We start from the raw sequence: 11620 nt of genomic DNA, 5'->3' as shown, positions 1-11620 counted from the left end.
TGCATTTCACCCTGCTGCGGTGCTCCCTGCTGCGGGACTGCAGTGGCTCTCTCTGCTGAACACACCTGACAACGACCCCCAGCACGCTGCTCACCGCCCGGTACAACGGGCAGCACTTTGTGGCAGCAGTTGCTGGTACACGAGGGGAGAGCAAAAGTCATAATGCATATTGACTGAAAAAGAGAAGTCTCTCAGCATTTCCTGCCACTCTTGAAAATAAACCCCCCCTGGTTTTGTCAGCCGCACCACCTCGGCTCTGCCCCCTCGCTGGGCTGGCCAGACTGGGAAATGGCACACTGATGAGACTGTTGATAGCTCTCCTGATCGATCTCACCCAGGGGGGACAGAGCACTTCTTCTGTGTGGACCCCCGAGCAAATGCTGCCGCTGAGGGGTGCCTCTCCTCCACGCTCTCGTCTCTCAAGCCTCGCTTCTGATGGCCTCCCGTGGACACAGGTCTCTGAGGATCACTGAGGGTGTTAGGTTATGCTACCAAAGTGGTCTCAACATTACAGGACTGCCCATCTAATGCCTTTTAAATTACTTCATTCTAACGAGCATACTGACCTCAGAGTTCACTTTTATCTCTGGGAACATATTGAGCCACGATCACCACTAGATCTCCCATATTTTGAATTTAAAATGACATACGTCAGAGGAAAAAGAGAAGCAGTGGCTATTTCTAAAACAGTAAAGCCCCCACCCTCTACTCCCGCCTAGGCTGAGGGGCAGATTGTCATTTATAGCAGCACTCCCCCTCTTCCACATGTGGTATAGGTGTGTTCTGCAGAAATGTGAGAAAATGTAAACAACTTCAGAAGTCATTGATCTATAATTATAAAATATAATTGTTATTGATACAAAAACCAAAGCTGGTGGTACCGGGCTTCAGATGCTCTGTGCAACCCTCTGCCCTCCATTTCCCCAAAATCATGATTAACCACACCTCAGGAAAAGGAGGCTGCCCAGGCATCAGAGCAGGCTGGTATGGGGGAGGGAAGGCGATACAAATACTTTGCTCTGGAGGCTCCAGGTCCTTCGGCTGCAATCCGTTAAGCTGAGCGTTGATCAGTGCCTGGTTTTGCAGTCTTGGTGTGAGCATTGAGGGGTGTGGGGCAAGTTATCCTTTCCCTCCCTAATGTTATGCTTCAGAGATAAAAGGACAAAAACTTAGGCCGGGTTTATGATCTTCTTTTCGCTTGAGGGAGGGCAGGCAACAACAACTGTCCTTGGAAAACTCCAGAACTAGATTTCTGCTGCACCACTGTTCTCTTTGCTGCTTTTCTCCCGGCTCCTTGCCGTGTACAGAAAGCACAGCAGCACGCTGAAACACAGCCCAGGACCCCCTGGCTGCAGCCGTGGCTTTGCGGTGGGCTGGCTCCTGGGCGCCCCGTTCCTGGGATGGGGGGCTTCAGCCCGGCTGCAGCTTTGCGCCCCGGGGAGCAGGGGAAGCGTTTTTAGGCAGCGTTCCCAGGGGCGCCCGCCCGAGGGGCAGGCTCCCAGCTGTTTTCAGCCCTGCCGACACCCAGAAGCATTGCCCCTGTGTAGAAGCAGCTTTTCCCGGGTGTCAGTGGGGCTCAGCCCCGGCGCCCTAAATCACAACGTGGGTGAGGGGGCGCATGATGGGGGCCGGGAGCGCTCCGCGGGGGTGGGTGCCTGAGCCCCGCTCCTCGGGGGGTGGTGGTGGTGGGCAATCAGAGCGGGACGGTGGAGGTCTCCCGCCACGCCTTGCACCCCACAGCCGGCCCCCCCGCAGCGGGCATGGGGAGAGGGGTTCCAGCTGCCCGCAGAAGCCTCCGCGCTGTTTGGGTTGAGGCGCTGGGCGGGGGTGCTCGAGCAGCGGCGGGGCCAGAGCCGGACCCCGCACAGTCCCGCGATGCGTGGGCGCGCATCCCGCAGAGCTGCGGGACCCGTCGTGCCCACGCGGGTCAGCGGCCCGCGCGGCCCTTCAGCCGCCGCCGTGACGGCACAAATGCGGGGACCCTCCGCCACCGCCCCATGCTCCTCCTCGGGCATGTCCAGATTTTAGGACAATAAACCGCTTCTCATTCGTTTCCCTGACCGAGGTCCGAGCAGCGCTCCCGGGCTCCTCGCTGCGACGGGGCCGTGGGCCGGGAGAGGCGAAGAGAGCATCTGGAGGGACGGGGCGGGGGGGTCTGCCGGTCATTTGGCTGGCAATTTGGGGCCGCCTGTCGCCAGGGCAGCGGCGCGGGGAAGGAGCATCCCGGGGCCGGTTACTCGCACGGCGATGGCGCTTCGGGGCGAGCCGGCGGAAAAGCGGGCTTTTGTGTAAGCAAATGAGGGCGAAGAAACGTTGGTGAAAAGGGAAGCAAAGGGGCGAGAGACAGGAGCCGGCCTGCCTCTAGTCGCGCTGGGACGGAGCCCGGCGGGTGGGGGTCCCGGTGGGCCCCCGGCCCAGCTGCGGAGCCGCCCGGGGCAGCGGGTCCTCTGATGCGAGGGCGTGCGACGCGGAGGGATGGGCGGGAGGGAGAAGAAGGTTTTAGAAGCAGAGTCGCCTCCATGTCAGCTCCCGGAGGGGCCGGGGGTGGCGGGGCCGCGCTGAGAGGGGCGGCCGGAGCTCCGTTAGCGGCCTCGCCTCCCCGCATCCCGGCACGCCCGCCTTCCCGGCCGTGCGGCCCGGCCCGGCCGGAGCGGTTTCCCGGCAGAGGTCCGTTCCCCCGGGCATCCGCGGCCGGCAGGACCCGGCCCCTGCCCGCACTGCCTGCAGGCAGCCGAGGTTCCCTGCCTTCAGCCCCACGCTCCTCTGCCCTGCCCGCGGCCGCGGGGCGCGGCTGCCCCGCCACTCACGGAGCATACCGCGGGGGGGGCGGCGGCCCGTGGAGGGGAGCAGAACTCCCCCGCCGCCCCCACCAGCGGACTGGTTTCGTGTCCGGGCAGGTTCCGTAGGAGAGGGACCGGGCAGCGGCGTGGGAGGCCGAGGGCTGTGGGTGTGCGCGGGTGGGAGCGGGTGCATGGCTGCAGGCGCCCATGGGCGAAGGGAGCAGGGCGATGCAGGCAGGACCTCCCGCCCGGGCCGCTTTCACAGGAGACGCCCCGGGGCCGGTGTTTAGTTTGTCCTTTGGGAAGGGGAGCGCCGTTATTATTTTCACCCTCCCGAGTCGCCTTTGCCGAAAAATAAACCTGATGGTGACCGAGGCCTCGCGAATTCGCCCCCTCCCCTCTCCCCGCCCTCACCCGCGCCGCCGCCGAGGCCTGCAAGACGCGGCCGTGGGTCTGCAGCCGCGGCTCGGTACCGGCGGGAGGCCGGGGGAAGCCCCAGCGGACACCGCCCCCCCCCCCCCCCTCCCCGGGCCGGGAAGGACGGTCGCAGCCCCCCGGCGCCTCCGTCGGGCAGTTCGGCCCCAGCCCCCCGGGTTCCGCTCGGGCCTAAGGGCCGTTGCCGGGCGAGGAGCGAAGGGCAGGGCCGGGCAGGAGGTGATGCGGGCCGCTGGGTGTCCCCCCGCCGCCCCCCCGGGCCCTCCCAGGAAGGTGGCCGTCCCGCCCCCGCGACGGCCGGCCCGGCCCGACGGCGAGCGCGGCCCCGGGACTGCGGCGTCACCCCCCGGCCCGGGAAGGGGAAGTCGGTTCTGCTGAAAAGTTGGTGACGTGCTGCGGCCAGCGGAGGCAGAGCGGGCAGGTGCCGCCGCGGCTGCCGCTGCCGCTGCCGCCGGGACCGGGGCCGGGGCCGCTCTGCAGCAGCCGGAGGAGCACTCGAGGGGCGGCGGGCTGCGAGCAAACTTTGATTCCTGCGACATCAGATGTCAGAGTTTTCTTGGGTTTTGGCTGCGTCTGGGGACATCTTGTGATGTTTTAGAGAACAGGACATGATCTCACATGGTGAGGAGCTCTTTAGTTTCTTAATCATTTCACGGTTCCTTCAGAGGCTTTTTTCCACCTAAAACGTTTAGTTTCAGCTCAGTGATCAGCTGCAAAAGCTCGGCGGGGAGCGGAAGAGTTGAATTATTCCAACCTGCGAGAGCCCCTCGAAAATAAAAAAAAAAAAGGAAAGAAAAAAGGGGAGAAAATAAAGAAGGAAAAAAAGGAAAATAAAGAAGAAAATAAAGAAGGAAAAAGAAAGAAAAAGAAAGAAAAGAGAAAGGAAGAAAAGAGAAGAAAAGGAAAGGAACTAAAAGCAAAGAAAAAGTAAAGCAAAGAAAAAAGCAAAGAAAGAAAAAAAAATAAAAGAAGAAAAGAAAAAAAAGAAAGAAAAGAGAAAAAATAGAAAAAAAAAAAGGAAGGAAAAGGAAGGAAATAACAACACGACGTAGAAACTTTTCTGTCCGTCCCTTTCGTCAAGTCCTGAAAAGCCGGGATGGAGCTGGAGAAAACCTACGCGACCCCCCGGGCCGGCCGCACAGGTGGGACTCGAGCTGGGTGCCGTGGGGATCCCGGTGGCTCCGCAACCCCTCACGCGTGGGCCGTGGTGAGGGGCAGAGTCGGGTGCGGCGGGACCGGAGCGGGTGGCAGGGCCGGTTCCCCGTGGGGCCTTCGGGGCGGCGCGGTGGGTGCCGAGACCCCCGTGTCCCGCGGGAGGGGCCGCACGCCGGCTCCGGGGCCGGCCGGGTGTGCGCCAGCCGAGCGGCTGTGGTCGGGCGGACCGTATCGGGGGACCGTGACCAGGGACCGGCGAGAGGCCGCGGCGGGCCTCGTCTCGGCGTCCCCGCGGGGAGCGGGGCGACGGCGTCGTGTCCGTGGGGCCGGTGGGTGCGGACCCGGGCGCGGAGGCGGCCTCGCGGCTTGGTGGCGGAATGCAATTCCGAAGCGATCGATGGGGCCTTTTATTAGTTAAATCGCCTGAATAATCGTTTAATCGATAAAGCATTTCATGGCGGCGCGCCGCACGCCCCGCGCGGTGGGGGCGACGGGGGGCGGCAGCACTGACGGCTGTGGCCGGGGCGGCGGGCGGGCAGGGCGGCACCCCCGGGCCTCTGCCCGCCGCATCCCTGCGGGGTGTCGGCCGGGGGGGGGGGGGGCTGCCTCACCGCAGTGCCCCGCGGGGGAGGAAGAAGAGGATGATGATGAGGGAGGGAGCGAACGCAGGGATGAAGGGCAGGCAGGGAGAGGTGCCGACCCTGCCCGCCAGCGCCCGCTCTCCCCCCGCCGTCCAGACAGGCGTCTCCACCACCACACCGGGGGCTCCCCCGGGCCGAGGTGCCGAGCGGCGGAGGGGGAAGACCGGCCTGACGGCCCCCGGCCTCGCCGCGGTCGCACCACTCAGTTTCGCCTTCAACGAAAACGCGCCCCGCGCTGAGCCGCCGGCGGGGGGGTAGTCCCGTCCCGGCCCTGCCGCCGCCGCCGCCCCGAGGGCGCGGGCTGGGACGCAGCGGAGCGGGAGGGGCTCGACCGGGGCGAGGCTCCCTCTGCGCCCCCGTCCCCGCGGCGGGGTGGGCCGGCAGCCGGGTCTTCGAGGGCTCGGGCGGGACGGCAGGACCGGGGTGGGGGGGACACGGCGAGGGGAGTCGGCCCAGCTGGGATCTGTCGGTCCCTCACGGTCACCCACGGCCGGACGGAGGCTGCACGGGGGGGTTCATCCCGGCCTGGGGCCAGCGCCGCCCCGCAGGCACCGGCCATTCCTGGGGAACGCCGGGCTTCACCGCGCCCTAGCCCACTGCACGGGGTTGGCGGGGACCCACGGCCACGGGGCGAGACGTGGCATTCGGCCGTCGAGAGGGAGGACGGAGCCCACGGCCGCGGGACGCGCGCAGTCCGGCCGTCGAGGACACACACATCCACGGCCGTGGGGGGCTCCGTCGGGCCGACGGGTGACCCATGGCCACGGGACGCGCCATCCGCCTGCCGAAGGTCCCACAGACCCGGGACGCTCCGACCGTCGGGGCGGAGGGGGGCGGTCCCACGGTCCCGGGATGAGCCGTCCGTCCGTCGGAGGTCTGACCCCCCCCGCCCGGGGAAGGCGGGGCCCGCTCCCCCGCCCGCCCCGGTCACGCGTGGCTGCGCCCCCGCCCCGCCCCGCCCGCCGAGGGCCTGCGGCCACGCCCCCCACCTCCATTGGCCCGCAGCCCGCCTATAGGCGGTGGCGCCGCCGGGCGGCCAATGCGGGAGGCCGGCAAGTTAACTTTTGCGATTGGCCGGGGCGGTGAGTGACGGGCGGGCCCCGCCCCGCCGCCGCTGTCCAGCCGCGCGGTGCTGAAGCGCCGCCTCCTCCTCCACCTCGGCGGGGCCGCGCAGCCGGGCCGCGGGGCACGGCGGGGCCGGCGGGGTCCCGGGGCGGCGCCGTCCCGCCGTGACCGGCGGAGCCCCCCCCCGCCCGCCCCGCCCCGCCCCGCGCGCCCCCGCCCGCCCCGCCCCCGCCCCCGCCCCCGCCGCCCGCCACAACCCCCGCCGCCCGCCGCGGGCCGGCAGCGCGCCGGGCGCACGGCCCGAGCCAGCCAGGCGCCGCGCCGCCCCGGCAGCCCGGCGGCCGACGGCGGGCGGGAGGGAGGGAGGGAGTGGGGGGGGGGGAGCGGCGGGAGCGGCGGGGCGGGCGGCCCCGCGGCCCGGCGGGCGGCGGCTATGGGCGCGCCGCGCCGGCGCCCCAGGACGGACGGCGGCCGCTGACGGGGCGGCCCCGGTCCCGCGGGGCCGCGGCGAGGCGAGGCGAGGCCAGCCCGGCCCCCGCCCCGCTCCCCGCCCTCTCGCACAGCTTCCCCCCGCCGCTCCCCTCGCCCACCGCCGCCCCGCCCGGCTCCGCGAGTTGCTGCCCGCGGCGCGGCGGGGGGCGGCACAGGCGGAGCAGCGCCGGCGCCCCGGGACCGAGCCCCCGCCGACGGGGCGCCCGCCCCCGCTGCCGCCCGCCGCCGCGCAGCCGCCGCCGCCGCCGCCAGCACAAAGAGCCGTCGGGGAGGGAGCGCCGGGCTGCCGCCGCCGGACCGAGACGCGCCCCCCCCCCCCCCCCCCCCCCCCGCCCCAGCGACGCCCCGCAGCCGGGAGGCGGGTGCCGCGGCTCGGCGGCCGCCCGGAGAGCGGCCGGGGGCGGAGGCGCAGCCCGGGGCGGCCGCTCCTCACCCTCCCCGACGGAGCCGCCGGAGGCTGCGAGCGGCGCGGGCAGCCGTGCTCGGCCGGCGCTGTCGGATACCGCGGCCCCGCTGGGGGCAAGACTCTTCTTATTTTTTTGTCTCTTTTTTGGGTTTTTTTGGTGGTTTTTTTTTTTTTTTCCTTATCGGTCTCTGGCTCTTCCCTCGGGTCCCCTCCCCCTCGCCCCAAACCCGAGCGTCGCCGGCGAATCGAGATCTGCTCGGCGAGGCCGCCCCGGCCCGGACCGCTCCGATGGAAATACACTGTAAGCACGACCCGTTTGCAGCAATGCATAGTAAGTAGGCTGCTAGTTCAACTTCTCTGACACGGCCGCGACGGGCCCTGCGCGGTCGCGGGCGGGGGCCGCCCCGGGGGCTCCGGACGAACGAGGGTCCGGGCTGCTCTGCCGGGTCCCCTCCCACGGGCCGGGCCCTGGTCGCCGTGTCCCTCCGGGAAGGGCGGCCGCGCCGCGGGGGCGATTTGCCGATGGAGGGACGGCGGCGGGATGCTGCGGGCTCGTCCGAGGTTTATCTTCTCGTAGAGAAAGAGCGTATTTATATACGCACATAGGTGTACTCGCACGCCTGACTCTATACGTTCATCTATATATATATATGTACGCACGCGTATGTGTGTGTATATACGTGTGTGTGTGTTTATATTTATATTTTCCCCCCGAATCAAACCTCTGTGCAGAAAGCCGCCCGGTATTTCTGACGAACGGAAAAGTTTGCGATACGATATTCTCGCTCTATTTCAACATTTTGATGTTCATTAATTAAAAAAAAAAAAAAACAACAAAAAACAAGGGGGAAAAAAAGGCAAACAAATGCGAGGGGCGCGGGGCGGGGCCGGAGGGAAGATTTTTGTGTTTTTAAGCACCCGAAGAAAGGCGCGAGGACTCGGCGGCGAGCTCGGCGCCGGGCAGCGCGGCGCAGGGCGGCGGGCAGGAGCGCTGGTTAAGTTAACAGGTCGTGCTCGATGGGCTCGCCTGAGATTTGTTGTGGTTGAGAGGTCGGGGAAGACTTATCCATTAGCACAGCGTTATGTGAAATGACATCTTCTCTCACGGTGAGTTAAACGCTGCATTACGGCGAGAGATTGCGAGGAAATTTAAGGTAGAACTAATCTCATTTCCCGGCGCACCGCAGCCCTTCAGCTAAAAGAAATTTGTTTGCGACATAAACCTTCCATCGCTAGGGCTGGCAATCTCCCTTCCCCGGTTCCCCTCGCCCCGTCTGGGACGAGGTCCGCAGCCGGCAGCCGGTAACGCCCGCCCGTGAAAACCGACTTCTCCCTCCCGCGACAACGCGGCGTTTTAAACCCGCGTGTATTTCTCTCCTGCCACGGAACCAAACCACATTTTTAAAAGGAGAACTTTACGGGCGGGCAGCCCGCCGAGGGGGGTGACGGGGACGCGGAGCCCCCGCCGCCCGAGCCCCCCGTCCCGCCCCGCCACGGGGGGCGAGCGGGACGCGGCGGTGGCGGACCCGCAGCCCACGGAGGACGGGCTGCCCGCGGTGGCGGGGGGTGGGAAGGGCTGGACACGGCAGGCGGGAGAAGCCGCGGAGGGTTTCGGCGGTGCCTTCCTTCATTCGCAGCGGTGGAAAATCGATACATTCCGCAGGAATTTTGGGGCGAAACGGAAGGAGAGGGAAAAAAAAACAAAACAAAAACCAAAAACCCAAACCAAAACCCAAAGCCTCGGTGCCTTCGCTCCGGCCGCAGCGCGGGAGCCCCCGGGGCCCTTCGCCGCCGAACAATCTCCGGGCCCCCGGCTCCCCCCCGTGTGGGGGGAGGCGGCCCCGGTGACCCGCGGCGGGAGAAAACGGGGGGAGCCGGCACGCGGCCGGGGGCTGCTGCCGCCGGCGGGGGGGGGAAAGTTTGGCCCCCTTCTGGCTCCACCACGGGGGTCCCGCGGCTTCCCCGTCCCGCGTGGGTAGCACCCGGGGTCGCCGAGGCGGGCGGGTGCAGCCGGGGCGGCCCGGACCCCGGCGGACGGTTCCCTGGGACCGGCCGCCGCTCGGCCCGGCTCGTCCTCCACTCGCCCAGCTTCCCCGGTCGCAGGTGCCCCGGCCGGGCCGGGCCCCCGTTCCATCCCCCGCTCCCCCTTCCCTCCCCCCTCCCCCCCCGGTCTCGCCCCGTCCCCGCTCCCTGCGGGGGGCTGCGAAGCGGGGAGCGGAGCAGCGCATCGGCCCCGCTCCCCCAGCCCCACCCCGGGCCGGGGGCCAGAGCCCTGTGTCTCCCCGCCTTCCGCAGCGCTCCGGCCCGACGGGGCTCCCGGCGCCCGCCGCAGCCGTCTGGGGAGCGCGGCAGCCGGCGGATAGGGACGGCGGGCGGGCCGGGAGCTGGGCCGGGAGCCGGTGCGCTTCCCGAGGCGATGGCAGGTTTAGGGAGGGGTCCCCCGGCGCGGCGGAGGGACGGCGGCGGCCCCGGCCTTTGTTCCCCCGGTGGCTGCAGGGTCGGATGCTCTCGGCCTGGGCAGGCCCGGCCTCCGTCGGCCTCCCGGGGGCTGGGAGCTGGCTGCGGGGGGAGCATCAGCTCTTTCCCTGAGGAAACGCGTGTTTTAGTGCTTGCTTTCTCTCTTTCCATTTCTTTCTTCCTTTCTTTTCTTCCTCTCTATCTCTCCCTTTCCTTCTTTCCTTCCTCCTTTCCTTTTCCTTTTCCTTTTCCTTTTTTCCCCTTTCCTTTTCCTTTTTCCCCTTCCCTTCCCTTCCCTTCCCTTCCCTTCCCTTCCCTTCCCTTCCCTTCCCTTCCCTTCCCTTCCCTTCCCTTCCCTTCCCTTCCCTTCCCTTCCCTTCCCTTCCCTTCCCTTCCCTTCCCTTCCCTTCCCTTCCCTTCCCTTCCCTTCCCTTCCCTTCCCTTCCCTTCCCTTCCCTTCCCTCTTTCATTCTCCCTCTCTTTCCTTTTCCCTTCCCGTCCCTTCCCTGTGCTGCAGGATCTTGCCATTCACACTGAACGCACTGTGCGTGATTTTGTACAATAAAAGGTGAGAAGCCCCAGGTCTCATTCACCACAGCATTGCGGGGTTGCTCCTGTGCGCCTCAGCCACTAAGTTGTCCCTGCTCCGGCTGCAGCACCATCCTGTCCCTGGTGCCTCCCTGGCGCTGCCGGCAGCTCCCTGGGCAGGGGCAGCTGAAGGCAGCCCCACGCCGGGGGTCTGCTCTCTGCACCCTGCGGCTGCAGGAGGGACGGGCGAGCTGGAAGCCAGTTCGGCTGCTGGCAGAGCTCTGTCTCTTGCACCGATGAAGGCAGAGCAGACGCTTGTCTGCTTGCCACAGGCTTTAGCAATCACATATTTCATGTGGATTCATTATGTGTCCTGACAGTTTTAGAAGGTGTTTGCGAAGTTTGACAGCAGTTTATCAATGGTGAAATGGCCAGATTTAAATAAAAATAGCTCTATATAATCTTTTTTTTTAAACACTGAGGCATTTGGCTTGTCAGCTTATTCAGTACCATTCAAGCCCTGTGCAAATAGAGAGATTTTCTGTTGTATTTTTGTTCCAGAACTGGCATCTGTACTGCCCCTATTGCTTGTTTTCAGTTTCTCCACTCCTGTGTAATCTAAGTAGTTTGGATGATTAACAACATGAGGGTTAATTATATTTTCTCACTTGGTACATGGGTTTATTACATGTTCGTGGATTTTACATAGTTCCACTACGATTCATCCAAGTGGGTCCCGTTTCCCACCAAATATATGATTCACCTTGCTAAAGGTGAACAGTGCAAATCTGCTAGAAAAGGAATAATATACAGGGCTTGCCTGAGTGTTCATGTTTTATTTGTGGGATCATAGTATCTGCCAAGACTGCTGGAAATTATAAGAGCAGAAATCATGCTCTGTTTATTTTCTTTGCTCTTGATTAAGTCAAGGCATTTGGAAAAAAACCCAACAAGTATTTCATTTTAGGTATCCCCTCTGTGCTTAGACACAAGCAGTGCGTAGGCTGAGCGATCACCCAGCCTTATTTTCAGCTGGCTTCTGAGACAGAGGCTCAGGAGCAGCCCCTTCTCCACGGGGCAGCACCAGGCCTGCCCCTGGAGTTCGCGGTCGGGCCACGCGGCCACTGCCTTCAGGAGGAGGGTGGCCCACGTCCGGGCAGGTGGGCATCGCTGCGTGGCTTCCCGTGGCCATTTCCCAACATGGGGGCCCGATCTGCCTTCATGCAGGAGGGTCCTCCCCTCCGGCGAGTGGCATTGCGGCAGCGCAGGCAGCACAGCCGTCACTGCCTCCGTGCAGCGCCTGGGGAAAAGCAGCTGGAGGCTGGACCGACGCTGGGGAAGTGATGCCCAGCGCTGGGGAGTGCTGGGCTGGGGGGATCTGCTGCGGGGAAACATCCCACATCTCTCACACAGCTCTTCTTCTCCTGCCCTTCTCCCCCTCCCCTGTGTGTTTCAGGACATGGAGGCGTGAATCAGCTGGGGGGTGTTTTTGTGAACGGCCGCCCCCTCCCAGATGTCGTTCGCCAAAGGATTGTGGAGCTTGCTCACCAAGGGGTCCGGCCGTGTGACATCTCCCGGCAGCTCCGAGTCAGCCACGGCTGCGTCAGCAAAATACTTGGCAGGTAAAGGGGGGACAACGAATCCTTCTGGGTCTGTCAGGG

The 11620-nt window shown here is 65.4% G+C and overlaps 1 protein-coding gene across 7 annotated transcripts in view; it reads left to right on the top strand.

Moving 5' to 3' along the window:
- The first annotated feature begins 4150 nt into the window (after positions 1-4150).
- Positions 4151-11620, top strand: part of PAX5 (paired box 5) — a 139261-nt gene continuing 131791 nt past the window's right edge. For 5 of the 7 annotated variants that reach the window (XM_064438586.1, XM_064438582.1, XM_064438583.1 and 2 more), the window contains exons 1-2: positions 4151-4357; positions 11416-11581. In XM_064438586.1, coding sequence (XP_064294656.1) covers positions 4312-4357; positions 11416-11581 — 212 coding nt within the window. In that variant the 5' untranslated portion in view covers positions 4151-4311. Of the gene's footprint in view, positions 4358-7262; positions 7306-11415; positions 11582-11620 lie in introns of those variants that run through there. The other 2 variants (XM_064438584.1, XM_064438581.1) reach the window with 1 other exon arrangement.

This window comes from Phalacrocorax carbo, chromosome Z (assembly GCF_963921805.1).
Source record: "Phalacrocorax carbo chromosome Z, bPhaCar2.1, whole genome shotgun sequence".
Taxonomy (NCBI): domain Eukaryota; kingdom Metazoa; phylum Chordata; class Aves; order Suliformes; family Phalacrocoracidae; genus Phalacrocorax; species Phalacrocorax carbo.
The sequence above is the reverse complement of the archived record's forward strand: the minus strand, read 5'-3'. Positions and strand labels throughout refer to the sequence as shown.